The sequence below is a fragment of the Asterias amurensis genome, chromosome 4 (assembly GCF_032118995.1).
Source record: "Asterias amurensis chromosome 4, ASM3211899v1".
NCBI classification, from domain to species: domain Eukaryota; kingdom Metazoa; phylum Echinodermata; class Asteroidea; order Forcipulatida; family Asteriidae; genus Asterias; species Asterias amurensis.
In genome coordinates this window covers 19,908,970-19,931,457 of record NC_092651.1, presented here as the reverse complement: position 1 = coordinate 19,931,457, position 22,488 = coordinate 19,908,970, and the positions used below count along the sequence as shown (strand labels likewise).

At 37.4% G+C, this 22,488-nt stretch overlaps 1 protein-coding gene across 5 annotated transcripts in view; it reads right to left on the bottom strand.

Annotated features, from left to right (window-relative positions):
* LOC139936139 (gamma-aminobutyric acid type B receptor subunit 2-like) overlaps positions 1 to 22,488 on the bottom strand; it is a 268,807-nt gene that overhangs the window by 110,974 nt on the left and 135,345 nt on the right. For all 5 annotated transcript variants that reach the window (XM_071930878.1, XM_071930879.1, XM_071930875.1 and 2 more), the window contains one exon: positions 2,094 to 2,842. In XM_071930878.1, the coding sequence (XP_071786979.1) occupies positions 2,094 to 2,363 (270 nt within the window). In that variant the 5' untranslated portion in view covers positions 2,364 to 2,842. The remainder of the gene's footprint in view (positions 1 to 2,093; positions 2,843 to 22,488) is intronic.

Sequence of the window (22,488 nt, the reverse complement as noted above, 5' to 3'; positions counted from 1 at the left end):
GCAATGTTGTTTTTTAAATATCAATCAATTTTCACCCAACTTACAAATAAAGTCCAACTGTCACGTACCTAAAAAAAATCACCATGAAAAAAATCACCATGACAACACAGTACTTTCCCCTAAAAAATGTCTCCAGCCCCCTCAGCAGAATGTTGCCAAAGCTATTGTTCCGGGCTATGGTCCCCGGGAATTCAATTTGCGATCGTTTCACAAACGTGGAATAAGGGGAATCCCCTGGGAAATCGAACAGCAATAATCAGAGCGCACATTATTTGTCTGTAAAGGCTTCGTATGGCTGGGTTGTGGTAATTACAGGTAAAGGTATAGTCAATGCACTTTAGTTTTCGTGTGGCAAGACGCGGTTATCATACACGGCATGCTCTAGATATTAATATAAAATTTAATAAACTACCAGAATGCGGCCAGGAATAAGAAACTGAAATTGTTTGATCTGACCGTTAATATTTATATAAAATATATAAATATAAAAAGAAATTACCCTTAAAAAAAAGAATAAATATTGGTATTCTCTGCGTTATATCTATCTTTGCTTTTTATATGTTTCCAACTGGACCAAATATCATAGATGAAATTAGTATGAGTTTGAGGGCAAACAATTTTTTTAAATAATCTCAAATTTAATAAACTACAAGAATAGGAAATGTAAACTGTTTGATCGGACCGTTAATATTATATAGCACGAAAAAAAAAAAAAAATCAACACGATTTAAAGAAGAGGTTACGGTGTTTTGTCTGCGTTATAGATAACCAACCAAATTTCATAGAAAATTATTAGTTTGAAAACAAGCAATTTTGTTTACGCGTTGGTTTGTACACGACGCGCTGTGCACATCTCGTCCGCATAGTTTTTCACGAAGAGGCAAAGGTGTTAAACCGTTAATTACTCATTATGTGCATGCTTTAAAGTTCCACTTTCGCGGTTGGTAAATCGTCAGAGACTAATGATTTCAAAAACAGTAATGGGCTTAAATGTCCTCTTCGTGTCAGCAACGCGTCGACGGTGCTTGGCTTGGAGTTTGCAATTTTCTAACTTAAGAAAACATTGCCGCGACTATTAACTGAAACATACAACCACATTGAGTAAATATGAAATCACTTGTGTGTCAAACAGACCAAGGTCCGTTTACAGGGGCTCTGCTTAACGCGGACTTATCGCTTACAGCGGACCGTAAAGTACGTCATTTGGTCGTAAGCGCATATTATTTCTGCCGTAAGCCAATCCACGGCATTGTGCCCTATACGATTTGGACAGAAATTTCCCCACTCAAGTTAACGCAGGCAAACGAAGACGTAAGACAGTGATACCCAGTTTGGCCATCAATTGCTATTTGAAGCAAACAGTAACACACTCTGTTTTAAAGGCAGTGGACACTATTGGTAATTGTCAAAAACTAGCCTTCACAGTTGGTGTATCTCAACATATGCATAAAATAACAAACCTGCGAAAATTTTAGCTCAATCGGTCATCGAAGTTGTGAGATAATAATGAAAGAAAAAACACCCTTGTCACACGAAGTTGTGGTGCGTTTAGATGGTTGATTTCGAGACCTCAAGTTCTAAATCTGAGGTCTCGAAATCAAATTCGTGGAAAATTACTTCTTTCTTGAAAATTATGGCACTTCAGAGGGAGCCGTTTCTCACAATGTTTTATACTATCAACTTCTCCCCATTATTCGTCACCAAGAAAGTTTTATGCCAATAATTTTTTTGAATAATTACCAATAGTGTCCACTGCCTTTAAAGCCACTGGACACGACTTGACTTTAGCCAAAATAATTCTTAGCATAAAACTTCATTGGTTACGAGAAATGGAGAGCTGTTGGTAGAATCACTATTGCGAGAAACGGCTCCCTCTGATGAAACGTAGTTTTTGAGAAAATGGTTATTTATTTCTCACTCAAATACTTTTGTAATCAAAGACTTCCGGCATGAAAGCACACAAGTTTGTGTCAACTTCGATAACCAATTGAGTTCAAATTTTACACCAAGTGAAATTGTTTTTGACAATGTAATCAGACGTGTCGAGTACCTTTAAGTGAAAACAAATTTTAGTTTTAATGATAATGACTTACCACTGTGTCGATTTCGACCATCTCCAGACTAAAGTCACGCAGAATGTCCGGATTCTCGTTGACATGTTTCAGGGCGAGCCTTGCCGATAAAAGGCAGTCCTTCCCGATAACGTGCATCGACTGATTCAAATACGTCGGAAACATTCCCAAGAGATACAGCGGCTCTTTATCCTTCCTGGATGCCACACCTTCCTGGAAGACCACCAGGGCCAGCAGGAGCCTCACCAACATTTCCAAATTCAACCAGCTACCCCTCGCGAAGGAAATCATGGTTGCTTTCCAAATCCTCCTCCTCGGAGGTTGTGAACCCGAAGGAAATTGGCGGTGCCGAATTGATCAATTCAGGTCCTACAAAATACAGGTGGTGTGTCCTCTCCCACCGAGTTGTTTAAATCTCTCCCCGATATCTGACGGGTGCATTGAGCGAAAATTCTCGGCGATTTGTCTCTGCTCTGCACGCACAACACTCCAGCGAGATCTCCAATGTACTAAAAATACATCAGGTCCTGCAGAAAGTCTATAATATCCTTAATTCCTACCGACAACTGAGTTGGATAATAATGTCAAACGCCAACCCGAAAAGGCGAAAGCTCCGAACGTCTCCCGATGAAACAAAATCCACTCTTCGTAAAAAGAAAATCCCATGAAGCGTTGAATCTGGCTCAATGTCGGCAGCTCGCAGTTCGCAGTGTGTTCACTCTGACTGCCTGCGTAGTAACTGTGGTCCCCGAGCACTAGCTCTTGTGTATCTGAAAGAGAAAACATCGTATGAGAAACGGAGTTAGCTTTGCATCAGTGGCGCTGTCGAAGTATAAGGCACGCCCACTAAGGCATCGGTTATTGGTTGGCCACTCGTGTTAATATTTTCACGACCTGCGTGTTGGTGCTGCTCTCTGCCTATTTGCAGGCAGTGTAATTCTCGTGACTATTGTGAAAAGATTTCTCTTTCGTATAAGGGCAATTTCTTTCCCACAGCTAAACAATATTTTGATGCGGAGGAAGACATGCACTTTGCCAAAAATTACATCTGTCTGTATCAAATGAATCATCTAAAACTACACGTTTGAGACATACAGTTACAGGAAAAGATGTGTATATTTTTCAGGGGAAAAAACCTGAGCAGTGAAACTCCTGAAAACTACTGGACTGTTTTATAATTAACAACATATTTGCGAGCTGAATTTGTTGTGGGGATGAACTCGGTTTAAACGTTACAGTTTTTCAATTAAGACTGCAAAATATCGGGTGTTAAAATTGCCATCATGTGTTTTGTTGTCATATAGATGCCGGGGGGGGGGGGGAGTAAAAATTAACAAAGTCAGGTAGGTTAGTAACACCCAATGTTGTAAATATTGATATTTTTTATTTTATTTTGTGTGTGTATCTATTGTGACAACATGGTGTAAATTGTCTTTGTAGTTTATCTGTGGCTAACAATGCAAGAAGCTTAGGTGTGTACAGAGTAAACTGAAGTCACTAATGATATACTACCCGGACCATCCAAAGTTCACAAAATATACCACGACACGAACCTCGGCGTGAAAACCATCAGACCAGCAACAATATTAAAAACTAGAAAAATATAATATAATTTTTTTATCGGCGGTAATATTTTTTTTAACGACGCGACAGGAAGACTGGCACGTCACGATTTACCTTGATTTTATTTGAATAATTTAAACGAACGTGACTGTGGCTTAAAATGGCCAGCGAAAGTGCAGAGGAGTTTGACCTTGTTGTACAGTCCTCGTTCAACCCTTCTGATGGTACCTGACAATGACCGGTGATGATGATGTTGCATTTACGCAATCTAAATCTCGTTATGGAGTCCGTTAGTCAGTTGACAGTCCGGGCTTTAGGCCTGAAGTAGAGCTGTCAAGCCGTGTCCTCATTAATCACTACTGTGCCCTTGTGTTGACGGAAATGAAAATATTTGCCCTCGGCCATTTTTATTTTTCAAAGAAAGCTCTTCCAAACCGAAAAGGAGAAATCATAATGTGAGACTAGCATGATCATTGAAGATTTCACTAAAGATCTTGAGAGGTCCACTTCTCCGTTGTCCGATTCTAATATAATGTGATGGCCCTAACTGATTTTTACAAACTTTTGACTTGAAGCAAAGGGCACATCGCAAAGTTGTTCAGCTGTTACTTTTAAAGCTCTTGAATTTATTTTTTCTATATTGTGCAAAATGTAAAGTTTCTCACTGGCCAGCGTAGTATGTTGCCTGCCGAAAAGGACACTGGAATGTACAACGTCACTCAAGTTTTTGAAAACAAATTTACATGGTCTATAAGTCCTTTGATACATTATTGCAAACTTGTGCAGGATACCTCCTTCATCATAACCAATTTAAAGACACTGTACACTATTGGTAATTGTCAAAGACTAGTCTTCACAGTTGGTGTATCTCAACATATGCATAAAATAACAAACCTGTGAACATTTGAGCTCAATCGGTCGTCGAAGTTGCGAGATATAAAATGAAAAAGAAAAAAAAAACACCCTTGTCGCACCATGGTCACACGAAGTTGTGTGCTTTCAGGTGCTTGATTTCGAGACCTCAAATTCATAATCGGAGGTCTCGAAATCAAATTCATTGAAATTAAAAATTCAAATTCAAACTCAACCTATGCCCATTACTCGTAATCAAGAAAGGTTTTATCATAATAATTATTTTGAGTAATTGCCAATAGTGTCCACTGCCTTTAAAACACACGAAAAGAACGACCTTTCTGCAAATTTAAAAAGACCTCTGGTTAGTCATCATTATTATACCTATCGGTGAAAAGATGCATTTGTTACATTCATTCATATTGAGATAAAAATGAGATTTGGAAGCACAGAGCCATCCCAAGACGGAGCTATGCATAATTAGTAAGTAGTGTTTAGGGTTGTGTTTGTAGCAACGGTACCATCGTTATGAATAATCATAAGACGCACACATCACCGACCAAACACAGCGCGTTAAAAAATATCCAGTTCGAAAATAAATTCTATATCTAATATTTGATAAATTTATTTAGACACATATATTTGTTTCACTTCTACAGACCAACGGACGTTTTATTTCTTGCCTCTTTTATTAAAAGTGTATCTCGATTTGTAAATGTTCTATAAATAATATAAAAACAAGACACATGATGAGCTCGTTGCATTACCAATATAAACCATTATGATAGGAAGAGAAAGGTTACAAAGTAGAGATGTTGTCAAAAAAATATATATGAATATATGTATAGGAAAACCTTACACTATTTCATAACCACCCTGATGTCTCTCTTTTGAAACTTTTTTTGTTTTGCAACGAATGTTTATGCTCTTTTCACTCAATAATGCAAAAACAGGTTCATCCATTCTTTTTACCCAATAATGTAGAAGCACATTAATATTTTAATTTGAAAAACCAGTTTTCACTACCATCGTATCAAATCATCCTTTCTTTCTATAAACCACAGCTGACAGGCAAAAATAAAACAAGACACTGTGCTTGGACAGAGGTCGTCTTTCGCAAAGACTGGCATACCTGGGGCCAATTTCATAGAGCTGCTTAAGCAAAGAATTTGCTTAAGCACGAAAATAGCTCGCTTATTTTACACATGTTACTGCCCAAAATTTCATGTCATGTACATTGCTTGTCACTGGTATTTAGCTGTTATTTACTTAGCATTAACAATTGAGTGGAGTCTTGTCAGGTAATCTGATTTTACTTAAAGCAAGGATTTTTTGTTTAAGCAGCTCTATGAAATTGGGCCGTTGTGTGGTAATGCCTGACGCCTATTTCATTCCACCACTGACAATCAAATATTGATATGGAACCGCGTGTAGCGTGAAGATTACGCACCATGCTTTATATTAATTATTGAAGAGTGTCAGGTGGTTGATAATCACAGTCACGTGATGGAATAAGATGAGACTTGACAGAATTGTCCATTTTGTAAAATGCTTTGGGCTAAGTGAATCCGTCAAAAGTCACAGGGAGCGACTTCAGAATACTGGGTGTTGAATTCTGGATGAGGAGCTCGGCTGATCTTAAGGTGATGCCACTCTGAATTACTAAGCAACGTGTGGTGTCACAATTGACTGTATAAAGCCCGGTTCATACTTCATGCGAACGCAAATGCGAAGCGAATTTGACGTCACACCCTCCTTTCGCAGCGATTATTCGCAAGGGAGTGGAGCAGAGGGCAACTGCTGCGAATTGTTCGTTGTGAATTTGTGACGTCAAGATTCACTTCGCATTCGCATTCGCAGGAATTTGTGTAGAATCGTTACTTCTCGAGCTCCGTCCCTGGAACGATTACATTTATAACTACCCACTTTTTTATATATTTTTTTTATATTACTTTTAAGCACTATACTTATTCCTGTTCACATTGTGCAATTCAGTTTTTTTAACTGCCAGTCATAGTTTTAATTAACAATTATTGAATTGAAACTAACTATTTAATTGCATAGTGCTGGACCTTAAACACCCTGCAAGTTTACACCGACATTGTTACGCAAACAACCACGAGTGCACTTAACTAACTGACGTTCGGTAAAATATTCAATCGTTTTAAAAGTGCTTCGTTAAAAGTTCTTCGTTACTTACCGCGACATTTTACAAGGTTTAAAAACCTGGTGTCGCATGGATTTTACGTGACGTCGCATGGAGTCGCAGGGACAACAACGTCCGATTTGCAAACAGACAGGGTACTGTACATGTACGCATGCATGGGCGTCATGGACCACGACCACTGCCTCTTGGTTGCATGTTCATAGTGGGTGCGTTCGTTTAGCTTCCCTGGGTCGACCCCGGTGTGTGACGTTTTTGTTTTCCAGGACAAACGTGTGCAGATAATTACCCACGTTCGTCCTGGGAAAAAAAAACCGCCACACACCGGGGATGACCCAGGTAAGCTAAACGAACGCACCCATAGAAAGTTCTTCTCGCGCTGTAAAGCTGCTATTCCAGATGCCTGAAGTAAATTCTCCTAAAAGCTCTTTCGCTCTCTAGGTTAACTGATACCCATGTGTATCAATGTACACAAATCAACATCAGTATTGCCAACCCATTCTTAGATGAACCTATAAGTTCTATATGTCCACTCGAGCCCTCGACTCTAATTACATCTCAGAGTACAACACCAACATTTACTGTCATTGTGCATCCTATCATCTTAGAATAGCCAGGGTTAATAATTGGCTCGTACCAAAATAAAAAATAATTGGCTGAGCAATGAAGGAACAGGTAGACGTTGATTTTCAGTTAATTGCATCCATGGTAAATGTAACAGCACAGAAGAAAGCCTTACAATCATTGTAACGACGTCGTTAACATAATGCAAAAAAAAACAAAAAAAAAAAACGGGAAATATGTTCCAAAAATAACTTGCTACATTTAGATACGGATGTTTACATTATACGAACGTCATTTAGGTACATGACGTAGGCTATATTTATATCTGATATCTTTTAAAATATTTTAGAAGGTGCAAGATTTGGAGGCTTCCTTTCTATCCGGTATTTATTTAGGTACATGTATGGGGGTAAAGATAAGTATATTTATATAGGTACAATACAAATGAGGCTACAATCAAGTTGATATCCCAAAACTTGTACTTTAAAGTACAAGTTTTGGGCTACAGTTTTAAGTAAATATGTTTAGAAACGATTTGGGGCTAAATCAGTTATATAGGCTTATGTTTAGGTACAAGTGTGGCTTCATAGGTGTGTACATGTTTGGGTACAAATTAAATGGAGCTATAATTAGGCATATGTTTAGCTCAAGTGTGGAAATTTTTGTATATCCTTTTTTTTCTTTTCTTTCAGGGCTACATTCAAGTATGTTTAAAGGCAGTGGACACTATTGGTAATTACTCAAAATAATTATTAGCATAAAACCTTTCTTGGTGACGAGTAATGGGGAGAGGTTGATGGTATTAAACATTGTGAGAAACGGCTCCCTCTGAAGTGCCATAGTTTTTTAGAAAGAAGTAATTTTCCACGAATTTGATTTCGAGACCTCAAGTTTAGAATTTGAGGTCTTGAAATCAACCATCTAAACGCACACAACTTCCTGTGACAAGGGTGTTTTTTCTTTCATTATTATCTCGCAACTTCGATGACCGATTGAGCTCAAATTTTCACAGGTTTGTTATTTTATGCATATGTTGAGATACACCAACTGTAAAGGCTAGTCTTTGACAATTACCAATAGTGTCCACTGCCTTTAAATAACAAGTGGGGTTACATTTAGGTATGTTCAACATTGGGCTACACCTTTAATGCCTGACCTACATTTAGATTTAGATTAGTATTGGAGCTACATTTATGTCCATGCGAAATTTAGAATCAAAACATGGCAAAATTTTGTTCTGATCACATGTGGATACGACAATTGGTTAAGTTTACACCATATATCCAAGTCACGGGGCAAAATTAAGGTATGGGATACAATGAAGTATCGGGCTTCATTTATGGGATGCGCAAACAATGTTAAAGGGAAGGTACACGTTTTATAAATATTAACTTAAAAGCATACTTGGTAATGAGCATTGGAGAGCTGTTGATAGTATAAAACACTGTGAGAAACGGCTCTCTCTGAAGAGGCATAGATTTTGAGAAAGCGGTAATTTCTCACTAATAAAAGACTTCTAGCCAGAAGTTTTTTATTCCTCTCTAAAAGCACAGAAATTCGTCTAACAAGTGTTTTTTTTTCTCTCATTATTATTTGGCAACTTCGATGACCGATTGAGCCCAAATTTTCACAGGTTTGTTATTTTATGCTTATGTTGGGATACACCAAGTGAGAAGACTGGTCTTTGACAATTACCAACAGTGTACCTTCCCTTTAAACAACCTAGGTGCCTTTCAAAGAACTGATCGGTTATTTTTTTTCTTCTCAGAACGGAATCTTTCCAAAAGCAATCAAACAAAAACACCTTTTGTCGCAGTCACACAATGACGAATCTATAAAAATAACGTCAAATTACTTACTTCGATTTAAGTCTCTTTGATTAAAAAAAGAGGAGAAAACGTAACATCGTGTTCAACATCATTGAATATCAACTACTTAGTGCATGAATCTGATTAATGTGGCACAGAGAGTCAGTATGGATGAACATGGGTATTAGTTCCGTGAGATGACTAAGTGATACACTTCGTTCGGTCACTTTCATCTTGAATGTGTGTGGGCGTCAGCGGGAAACTGATCTCTAACTGTGGATCAACACATGCTTTGAGAAATAACAAGTTGAACTGATTCAGCGGGGGATAATCGCGCTTATCCGGGATCAAAAAACTTACATTGACAACGGGAATTAGGTTAATGGCTGTAGAATCAGAAATGTTTACTCTCTAGTTTTCTTTCCAGCACAGATAATGAAGAGCAACACCTAAAAACGGTGCATACCCTTTTTTATAGTTTTTTTTTTACCATAATCGAAAGGGTTATGTAGAGCGTTAAAGGCATTATACACTTTCGGTACAGAAGACAAACAAAAGTTCACAGATTTACAAATAATTTACAGGGTTTACAGAAGGTAATGGTGAAATGCTTTACTGTTTGAGAAAACAATAAAACAATATCATTTCTCGATAGCGAGAATTACGGATTTATAGTAAACACATGTCATGACACGGCGAAACGCGCGGAAACAAGAGTGGGTTTTCCCGTTATTTTCTCCCGACTCCGATGTCCGATTGAGCCTAAATTTTCACAGGTTTGTTATTTTATATATAACTTGTGATCCACGAAGTGTGGCACTTGGACAATACTGTTTACCGAAAGTGTATAATGGCTTTAAAGTAGAGCGTGGTCAAATAAAACTGGGCAAGATGCATTTTTGCAATGCCGGTTCGTGTTCGTGTGAGTTCAACAGGACATACGTGTTGTGGAATAATCCTGTAACACTACAGCATGAAACGCTCTCATTATACAGAACAAAACCAACATCAGTTCTATATTCAGATTTCCAATAATGTTCGTGTCTGCACATGTTATTATATAAATTATGACCTGACTGATTGACGTCATCCGACTGCCATAAATGGAGATTAAAGGCAGTGGACACTATTGGTAATTGTCAAAGACTAGCCTTCACAGTTGGTGTATCTCAACATAATGAGTAATTACCAATAGTGTCCACTGCCTTTAAGCGGTTGGAAAATTCACAGTAACACTTCCAATCACATCGTTTACATAATGGATTCATAACACAATGTTTGTTTAATACCATAGTGCCGTTACTTTGGAGCTATTTAGTTCTCAAAACGTCTCGCTGGAATTTTGAGCAACAGGCTAAACGTTCTGGAGCACCATCCCGATCAAACCCGTCCGTGAAGTTCGTTGAAGACACAGCTGTACACGTTTGGAAATTGTCAAAGACCGGTCTTCCCACTTGGTGCATTTCAACATATGCATAAAATAACAACTTGTGAACATTTGAGCTCAATTGATCGTCCAAGTTGCGAGATAATAATGGAAGAAAAAACACCCTTGTCACACGAAGTTGCAGTGTGCTGTCATATGCTTGATTTCGAAACCTCAAAATCTAATTCTGAGGTCTCGAAATCAAATTCGAAAACTACGTCACTACAGAGGGAGCCGTGTCTCACAATGTTTTATACAACCAACCTCTCCCCTTTACTCGTTAGAACGTAAAGTTATGCTAATTATTGTTCGGAGTTATTACCAATAGTGCCCGCTGCCTTTAGTAGACCGTAAAAAGTGTTTACTACTTCCACTCCGTTTATACACAGTTTAAGCCCATTCAGCTATTCTTCAGAACGTTGAGATTTTGGGCTTTATAATGGGTGCGTTCGTTTAGCTTCCCTGGGTCGACCCCGGTGTGTGACGGTTTTTTTTTCCCAGGACGAACGTGTGCAGATAATTACCCACGTTTGTCCTGGAAGAAAAAACCGCCAAACACCGGGGTCGACCCAGGGAAGCTAAACGAACACACCAATAGTAAAACGCAAGTTTTTCCCCTTAAATTTGCCGGTACCGTACCATTCCGTCCTCAATGATAGAAACCATCCTCGCATTTACACAGTTTCTATCATCTGCCAGCAGCTGTTACCGAGTGATTTTCAACATGCACCCAAGTGCAGACCGTGATTTGTTTACTTAGAGTCAAAATTGTCTTGCTCAAGACGACCTCTTCGGAGGAGCAAGGCTGACATCTCCGACAACCAACTCATACGCAGTCAGTCTGCTATTCATACAAATGTAGCCTAATCCCGAAGTTAACACGATTTACAAAACAAATTAAACAGCTGCACAATTTGATATTAAACATATTATGATGTTTAAGGGCAGTTCTATCAAACCCGTTTCTCCCAACTGCTCTGCGTTGAAATTTGCCATGTTTTCATTTGTTTTTCTTTGTTAAGTTTATGCTGTAATCGTCATTGTTTTTTGTTTAAATTCGGGCTGTTATCGTTATGTTATCCCTTCGAATAATTTATCGAATATTATTGTTCGTTTTTATTCAAGTTGTGTGCGTGTGATGGGTGACTTGATTTATGTACTTCAACGCTAACAGAAAACATACAAATGTTTAAAATAAATCTCATTCTATTGTATTTGTTATTTTTTTTATTTTTTTTATTTTTGTATCAAGAAATAATGTATTAGAGGCTTATAATGACTGTTCAAATGATCGGCTCTGTGGAACAAGATTGACCCGTACTTTTCTATTATTGCACATAGACAATTATAGTAATTGGCCTCTAAAGGTGACACTTAAGCTTTAAAGGAACACGTTGCTCTTGGATCGGTCGAGTTGGTCTTTGTCATAAAATGCACGTGGTTAGAAAGATGTTGTTAAAGTAGAATACAATGATCCACACAAACATGCTTTGAAATTGCACGGTTTTCCTTTTACCTCGTCGACAAACACGGTCGGCCATTTATGAGAGTCAAATGTTTGACTCCCATAAATGGCCGACCGTGTTAGTTCGCAACGTAACAGGAAAACTGTGCAATTTTAAGGCAAATTTGTGTGGATCATTGTATTCTACTTTTACAACATCTTTCTAACCACGTGCATTTCATGACAAACGGTTACAAACGCTTTTAAGAGACCAACTCGTCCGATCCAAGGCAATGTGTTCCTTTAAGAATGGTCCCCGAACCCTTTGATCAATTGAGCTCTCTGTATAGCTACACGGACATTATGATATCTAACCAATATCAAAAGCATATGCCATACTTAAGATTTCGGATATGAAACTTTGGTCACTTCAGACTTAATGTGTTGATGTCATCTTGCCGCCATCTTAGAAACGCAACATATAGGTGCGTTCGAGTAGCTGACAGGAGATATTAAGAACTTTTAAATTTTTATGTCTAGTCCTGACTAGACTAGAGATAGTCTTAAAGACACTGGACACCTTTGGTAACTGTCAAAGACCAGTCTTCTAACTTGGTGTATCTCAATATATGCAAAAAAGTAACAAACTTGAACTCAATTGGTCGTTGAAATTGTCACACGAAGTTGTGTGCTTTCATATGATTGATTTGGGAACCTCAAAATCTAATTCTGAGGTCTCGAAATCAAATTCAAAAATTTTATGAAAAATTGACGTCTTTCTCGCTCGAAAACTACGTAATACTACGTAATATATAAAATATATAAAATTTATATACAAACATAATCTTTTAAAATGTATTTACAATCAACTGTGTGTGTTCAAGGACTTTGACGATAAGACATATATAACCATTTGCAAATGAAAGCTCAAAAGTTTCTAACTGAAATACTAACTCATTAACTCAGGCGTCACATTCCCTTTCTGTCTCGCCTCCTCTCATATATCGCGTTCGTTCACAACCTAGTGTAATAATCAACCGACACGCGCCATTTAATCATGCTCTACTTACTGACCAACAATCACACCAGACTCATTCCATCAACAGTCTCTCACATTACATTTGTACAACATCATATACTACATTTTTTTGAAGCAATGAAAATGCCGTTTCTGGGCAACCACTAAGCCTACGTTGTACAGTTCCCGTTTTCCTTATTCCATTTTTATGTTTGTATTTATTGTGGAGGGTTCCAGCATTAATAAATGCACTGGATACTATTGGTCATTACTAACAATTACTGTTAACATTAAAGCTTTATTGGTAACGAGCAATGGAGAGCTGTTGACAGTATAAACATTGTGAGGAACGGCTTCCTATGAAGTAACGTAGTTTTTGAGAAAGATGACAATTTTGTGCAACAAGAGTGTTTTTCTTTCAGGTATGCTTGTGTGCTTATTTACATGTTTAGTAAATATGCCGCCATGTTTATTACACATGTCCAATCGGTAGACCACTCGTCTTGTAAAAACTTTACACAAACAGCATTTTGACTAAGGAATATTTATTGACAGTAACTCAAATAATTAATACATTACAGGAAGATACCAGAATGAAGTTGGTGCAAATGTGCTGGTGCTGGTTTTAAGATCATCCTGAGGTATTTTATGAACTAAAGTACTACATGAGTGTTTTTAGCAACTCGTTTTCGAACTGCAAAATTAGGGACACTGTGATTACGATCTAACCGGTATGGAATTAACGAATTTGCATAGTATATAGATCTACAACATCACAAAAATGTTCATGGCGATGTTTTCCCCTTCAAGAGTTGACTCAATGACCACAAGGGCTTTATTCTCCATGACATTGGAAAACTAACGATTTATAAAAATGCGTTTACAGCAATTAGCAAGTATATCCTTCAAAACTGAAGACATCAAACAATTATGTTCAATCACCCTTAAGATAAACTCATAAAGGCAGTCAACATAAATAGACAGTACAAGGTTTCCACATTGACACTTCATGAACAATTACTGAATACTCAGAAACTCGCCTGTAGGTGTTGTCTATATGATTGACATTTTTATTCGATGACAGTTTGTGAGACCTTGTTTGACAAAACACACGCTGGACAATCGGTCGTGGAACCTGCAAATATCAACGAACTTCTTACTGTGTGAAACCTTCAATTGGTTGTTGATATATTGAGTATCTACGTGTGAAGATTGCCAAGACTCATCTATCCACTGCTTGAGGATGCTCAAATAACACACAAGTGCACAATATATTGTTTGAATTAGATAGGGCCTTAAAAAAGCAGTGCGCATCACGGTTGCCAAAACTACTTGCCCTTAGGGTTCATCCACAATCTGACGCCTGAAAAAGGCTTTTCAAAGAACTTAAATTTGGGGGATAAAAAAAACCCTGTTTCTTAAAAACTTCAAAGGGGTCCCTTTTTAACAATGTTTTACGACAGCTCTCAAAAGTTCTTACCACAAGATCGTATGATTATTAATATTTGGAGTGATACAATTAAACCATGCCTTCTTGATGATGATATGGGCAATTAAAACATAATCTTCAATCAAAACATCAAGTTCATCTCATTGAACATTTTAGGAAGAAAACGGAAAGTACGGCCTGTGGATGCGTACAATATCTCAAGCACTAAGCGAGACAGTTCACCGAAGGTAAGCCCCAACCTTCAGTACACATGTTCCCCAGTCTCTAGATGGGCTACTTGACACAGATTTCAGACTTCCGTTTGGAAACAGCACATCGGGGTGAAGCCCAGACGGTCCGCAATATTTTTCTGCATTTTTTTTTACTACGAAAATGCCACTGTCGTAGTGCTTTTCAGTGGGGATTTTGTTTTCTAAATTGGTTAAAAAAAAGGGAATCCTTAAAATAAAAAAAAACATCAGGCAATTCTGTGAGGGTCCAGACCTATTAAACTCAAGACCTATTAAACTCAAAAGCAACTGATATTAAAGACCGGTTATAGGGTACCGTTCTTGACGTGATTTGTCTGGGCGTAATCTGTCTAGCGTATAGTGATCAGCGATTCTGTCAGGCACAGTGATATGGCATTACATGGGTACTTTTGACGGGTAGGCCTACAGGAGAAACTAATAATGTTCGTCCTAAGCTGAACCAGGAAGGCTGCAACAGAATTGCAGCAGCAAAAAAAAAAAAAAAAACAGCTGCAGCAGCAATCAAAAACAAACAAACAAACAAACAAACAAACAAACAAAAAACAAAAAAAATAGTTTACCAACAAGCCAAAGTTTTACCAAATGAGAAAAAAAAAAAAAAATGCACATCATTTCACATAGCCGTGTATGGATTGGTAGTATTAAAAAGCACAAGAAAAACCGGCGAAATAAGGCAATAGCCCGAGTGAACGAAATAAGGCAATAGTGCGACGAAATGGCGCAACGCGGCAAAATAACGCAATGGTGCAACGAAACAACGCAATATACGACAAAATAAAGCAATAGTGCAACGAAATGACGCAACGCGGCGAATAACGCAATGGTGCAACGAAACAACGCAATATGCGACAAAATAAGGCAATAGTGCGATAAAATGACGCAACGCGGCGAATAACGCAATGGTGCAACGAAACAACGCAATATGCGACAAAATAAAGCAATATTGCGACAAAATGACGCAACACGGCGAAATAAGGCAATGTAATGGTGCGTCGAAATAACGCAACATACGACGAGATAACGCAATAGTGCGTGGAAATAACACAATAGACGGCGAAATAAGGCAGGTGACGAAGGTGACGAAGTAAGGCAAACAGTGTGGTGAATAGCACAGACATGGACTTTTAACTTTGAACAGAGCAAGGCCGTTTTCATTTTGCAACGGCCACTTCAATTGGAAAATTTTAAGTCAATTGTAAACTTTTATAGGGCACCAAGGCCAAGACAAGGGGCAACGGAGGTCATGACCTCCAGGTCCTCCATAAAAGTCCAGGGGTCGATTTCACAAAGAGTTAGGACTAGTCCTAACTTAGGACTAGTCCTAGGAGATATACAAATTGCATGGATAGTCCTAAGTTAGGACGAGTAACTGGTCCTAGCTCGAGATAAGACTAGTCCTAACTCTTTGTGAAATCCACCCTTAAGGCCTGATAGCGCACTTGTGTGGCGATGGAACGCATTAGATACGGCTCTATAACGCAAAATATTACGGCGATATATCACTGTAAAAACCATAACTTCTCTAGTAATTGCCAAAAGTGAACAACCTTACAGTTTTTAAATACCGTGGAACTTTCAATCCAGGTATATTCTCTAAAAAAAATAACGTTGTATGTAAAATCGGAATTGAATGAAAACACGTATTTAAAGGAGTCCAGTAAAAAGATAGCTTCGGGAGATAGCTTCTGAACAGAAAGCTTAAAACAAATATTCGTTTAGCAAATTACAACGGGGTATTCCTAGCAAAAGTGTCACTGGAGCCTGACACGGTCGTTTAATATACAACGGATAAACCTCGATACCTTTTTTGCTTTGACTTGGCTTACAGCGTTCAGTCTGAGTTAAAATTAGCTTTTTTTTTTCATTTTTGGGATAGATCTATAAAAATATAGTATAGTATTATGAGATTCGGTGTCGTTACAACGATGAAACTCTACAATACAGTGTTCGTAATGTCAACATTATAGTGAGATAGTCTTCAGGAAACGTGTGCCATCTTTCATAGCTCGTGATGACGACAATGACAAAAATGTACAATGGTCGAGACGAGAATAGAAGTAGGGCAGGGTCTGGTCGACCTTCAGATAGCCTTTGATGGATTCCACTATAAGAAACATCGATTGCATAGGTGTCAAGGCTCATGGGGTTTTCGGTTCAACTCACGAACAAAAAAAATTGTCTCTAACCTTTACTTACACACAAAAATTGATTTTCAGTTTTGTGTGTATTTCATTTTCCTTGTCTTTTCTATACCATAAAATAAATACATCAGAGTTGGGTCGGGTCATTTTTGTAAATTGCGACGGTTAAATAAAATGCTTGAAGTAGTTAATGTTTCTTGATAGGGATGAACCAATAGAAATTGCACACGTTCGTGACTCCATTATAAAAGAATGCATGCTTGTTATTTGAAAGGGCGAAGGTTTTTTGATAGGGAGGAACCAACTGAAATTGTAAATTTCTGAGTGAAAGTCTACAAGGAATGTTTGTACATTCCATCATAAAAGGATGCACTCAACATTGTTGTATTACAGCTCTAAGTCACACAGATCCCGATTTGTCTGCCCTTTTTCGTCTCTGTGCATTGAGTAAATAGCACCATTGACCGCCCTAGTTCATAGAAAGCAAAACATCCTTTAAAAAAGATTCCCAAGATATTTCCTCAGGGAAATTTATGGCAAGATATGATTTTATTTTAAGAGATGTAGGGCATCATCGGAAAGGCAACCTTTCTTCCTTTGGGGAACAATATCATTAAAACACTCTGTGATTTTTGTCTAAAGGTATAGGCCTATATACAGTAACTGGTAAAGATACAAAACATTATAGTCTGTAAGCTTGTTGAGTTTCAAGCTCGCCGAGAGTCACCCCCCCCCCCCCCTGAAACGAATTCAAATTAAAGAAACATGTATCTGAAGACCTTCAGAAGGCAATAACTGATACCAATAAGGACTATAGTGTCTTGTGTACCTGAAAAAATATACATGGTTTTTCACTATTGTCTGCTGACTTACACAACGAATTGGGCACAAAATTCAACTGAGTTTTATTTCATGTATGCATTGTTGATCACACACACACATAGCCACACAAAATGACCAGACTGCGACTAAAGACTGTTATCATGCTGCCTCCATTTTGGTCATGTTTCCTATATCGAATAAAAATAAGGAATGCTACTAATCATTATGCAAATAGGAACCAGACTATTTTGTTCTTCCAGCCTCGGTTTGGTTACATTGTTATCAATGGGGGAAAATAAAGATGGCTGCACCATGGCTGCACCATGACAAAGGTTTACCATTTCTACCAATCGTGCCTTCAACAATGAAAATAACTATTACCAAGGCGGAGTCGTCTGCGGGGAAGGCGTACAACGTACATAATCAAGAAGTCTTTTTTAAGTTTGAATTCCACAAACGGAGGAATTGCGTCAATATGAAACAATATGAAACATCTGGCATCCAATTTCTTGGATCAATGGAAACAAGAAAGTAAATCAGACTTTACCTGGTAAAAACAAGTCTTCCCTTCTAAATATATCTATTTTTAAAACTAATAGGGGAGGTGGCCTTTATGCAAGTACACATATTTTTAATGAACTCCGAAACGTGAGTGCTCTCCCATTATCAGCTCACTGCATTGACCAGTATTCAAGGGCGATGGTTTACGTGACGTGGTATCGCCCGATCGCTTGCCTATATGGTTTACGTGACGTGGTATCGCCCGATCGCTTGCCTATATGGTTTACGTGACGTGGTATCGCCCGATCGCTTGCCTATATGGTTTACGTGACGTGGTATCGCCCGATCGCTTGCCTATCTCCTTTTCTGATCGCAACTTAGTGACTGAATAGAGGCTTCAACCCGAGTGCAAGCCGTACCACTTGCAATCTGTTGCTACATATAAACACCACACAATCTATCAATCTCGGCTTGGATTTGCTGTGGACAGTGCATGCTACGAGATTAACACGGAGAAAGAATCTTGATTTTTGCAAAGGTGGATGTTTGTTGAGGTGTTGTGGTGTTTGTTTTGGGGTAGTATTTATTAAGGCTTTCTCCAGAAGACGACCAGAGCATGCTGATCGAAACGTCGAGTTGAAACCAACGGTTCTTTTCAGAACCACCCCAACTCAACAGAGATAGTCATTACATGGTGTTACCGCAAACCTTTCTATATCTATATAGCATTTATTTTTATAGGACAAAAAAAAAAAAAAAAAAAAACCCAAAACACTACCTCCCAAAACACTTTCTACTATTAGCATTGACAACCCTTTACCTGAGACCATCCGAAATTACACAGTTGTATTTGTTGATGAAAGGTGCATCTAGCTTACCATAGCTCCAACAATTATTTAACATGCAAGAAAATTATTTACTTCACGACACAAAACAATTAGCAATGCTTGTCCAATCCACCTGTCAGTTTTCTACGACCAATTTATCAGCTACAGTAGTTCAGCTCTGAACGAGAATTCTGAATCGTACACAGTAATTAAAAATGTACAGTACACAGCTCACTTGAATTCTCTTCAAACCTCCCGGTCATAAATGACCCAGATCCTTTATACGTTCACTCCATATTTATGTTTTTGTTGTTTACGAACGTGATTACCTTCTGCGCCTAATCCTTAATCCCTTTATGGATAAACTTTCCCGCAAGTGATCTTAAAGAATTTTTAAAAGTGGCTTACTGGAAAGAGGATTCCGAGGAAATTGTTAAAAACAGATCCGAGTATACTCTCTTCCAGGTTCACAATCTACTGGTGCGAAAAAGGATCAAACTTTTTTTTCCGCATGGGACATTTTATTTTTTATTTTGCTATTATAGATATCTCCCCGTCACAGACAGGAGAAATTTATTTCATACTGACTCAGCAATAAGAAGTACATACATTGTAGACAAAGCAAATAATTAATCAACACATACATGTACATTATTACACTGTTTGATTTACTGAAAATTACTTTACATGTACAAGAGTTAATAATTATGTACAAATTTAACTTTTAGTTTTCCCCCTATTTGACAGACAAAACAGACACACGTGAACACAAACTGACAGCTGAGACAAAGCAACCATAACCGATCAAAAAGGAAAAAAATTATATTATGATGGCATTTTTTAGGCTGATTTGGTTCACAGTTCACAACTCGATGAGTCTGAGTTATCCACACTATCGTGTTTCATCGGAGAATGGAGAGACGCCATTTCGAATCCTTGAACCAGTTTGTCATTAATAATAATCAGATGAGCTTGATATATAATTAAGCGGGTAGTTAAGGTATACATGATTAAACGGTTTTTATAAGGCCTATGGAAGTTTAATCATCTTTATATCGAATGCAATGTATTTTATAATGCACATTTTCAAACAAACGGTAGGTCTGGTCCTGAAAAACGATACCGCTGTTCATTTGGACCATAATTAGTATTCATATAAAACCATTTCTATTCCTTGGGATTATGCAGTACCGTTAGCTTGATACAAACATCAGTGTGATATGCAAACGGAATAGTCTATTTTATCATCGCAAGTACCCTATGGCTCCTGGGTAACGAGCACTGTAGTTTTACAGTTAAGTGTCTTGGGTGGATTTTAAAAAGAGAAGACTAGTGTTATCTCGAGTTAAGACGAGTTACTCGTCTTTACTTATGTTTTAATTATCTCCTAGAGGACTAGTGATAAGTTGGGATTAGTACTATACTAACTCTTTGTGGATTCGACCCTTGATCAAGGACACAACTGCTACGACCAGGGCCCAATTTCATAGAGCTGCTTAAGCACAAAAGTTTGCTTAAGCAAAAAAATACTTGCTTAGTAAAATCAGATTACCGGCCAAGACTCCACTCAATTTTTAGGCTAAAGTAAACAACAGCTAAATACCAGTCACAAGCAATGTATATGACATGAAATTTGGGGTCGTAACATGTGTAAATACGCGAGCTATTTTCGTGCTTAAGCATTTTTTTTTTGCTTAAGCAGCTCTATGAAATTGGCCCCAAGATTCGAACCCATACTCCGGTGACTTGACCTCGATCCTCCAACATTTAACTCTCTTCGGTTATAAATACACACCTCCTTTCAGATGGTGCTTTTCCGTTGCGGTGTATTGCAACTCTTGAACAACATTCATTGGCGCTATATAAAAACCCATTGTATTGTATATTGTATTGTCAGTTCAAGAGATCAACTTCGAAAAACTATTCAGACCACCCAAACATTTCTTTGCCATGGTTTCCCCATATTATGTCATCTATTGAAATTATTTTTTTGTGAACAACAAAACACATACAACTATGGTAATTATTCAATTTAATGTATTGGTATACCTGTATCTTTGAATAATCCACGAGGCCATAATGAATGTTGTTCAAGAGTTGCAAGCCTAAACAAAAAATTTATATTACAAATTGTTGTATTAATTTGTTTTAGTTTTTTTTTGAAGGCTATAATTATATAAATGACAAAAGTGTTGTAAATCTTACTCTGCTAGATGAATTGGCAAGCCATTATTCCAAGCCTTGTTTGCATTGATACCACTATAGGTCCTTTTGGTTGGTGAGCAGTTTTTTTTTTAATAAATAAGTAAATAAATAAATGTAGGAACATCAAAGTTGATGCTTATAAAACACAAGTTCAATTTATATTAAAATTGTGTTAGTATTATTTATTTTTGTACCCAACCCTACTGTACTAAAACTAATTGATAAATAGTTGATAAATGACATTGTTATAAGCTTTGATGTAGGAACATCAAAGTTGATGCTAATAAAACACAAGTTCAATTTATATTAAAATTGTGTTAGTATTATTTATTTTTGTACCCAACCCTACTGTACTAAAACTAATTGATAAATAGTTGATAAATGACATTGTTATAAGCGTTACGTTGTGAAGGAGAATATATTATTTTCACTCACACTGATTTGTGTGTTCTTAATTTCGAAATGTTTATTAAACGCGATATAATCGCTCACAAACTCTTTTCAAAAACAAGACTCAAACGTGAGCAGCTAGAATATTGACATACGCAAAGGCTGGTTTCATGGTGTAGTTTGGGAAGACAAAAACACCAGTGGGTTAAAAGTAATTTAATGTGTTTCTTAAAAAAATATAGGGATTCGAATGAATTTAGTCAATTGAAAAGGGGCTGCATACTTCCATGTGTCTCTGGAAAACTGGGGATTAAACATAATTTAGTCCACTGGAAAGGGTTACATATAACTTCGATGTGTTTCTGGAAAACTAGTGATTAAACATAATTTAGTCTACCTTTAAAAGGTTACATGTGTTTCTGGAGAACCAGGGATTAAAGTTAATTCACTCTACTAAGAAAAGGGCTGCATACTTCGACAAAACAAATAGCATCGATGACGTATTTGAACGGTGGATGCATGTAATACATGGACGCTAATAGTCGCAAGGTCGCCTACGCTAAACGCCTTGACTTTTTGCCGATAAAAATCAAATCAGTCTGTAATGGCAATATTGTGTTATTGATTTCTCTAGTCTTTAGTAGTTACAGTCAACATGTTCCATCGATGGAATTGAAAGGCCATTTGGTTATATCAGGAAAATAAAGAAAAGACTGGATTTCAAAAATGAACGGGAGATTTTATGGTTAGACCAAATGGACGATATTCTTGAGTCACACTTTGCATTTTAAAGAATAAAGAGTGCAAGTTCAGAATAAGGGAGTGGTTAACGATTTTTTTTACACAATTCAAGGTCAAAAGGGCAGAATGAGGCATTTTTTGTGTAATTTAATAAAAAGTTCAAGCTTCAGAAAAGACACATAATTTTATTATCATTTTTTCAATACAAAAATAAGTTTTTGTTTTATTTAAAACAAAGACTACAAATTA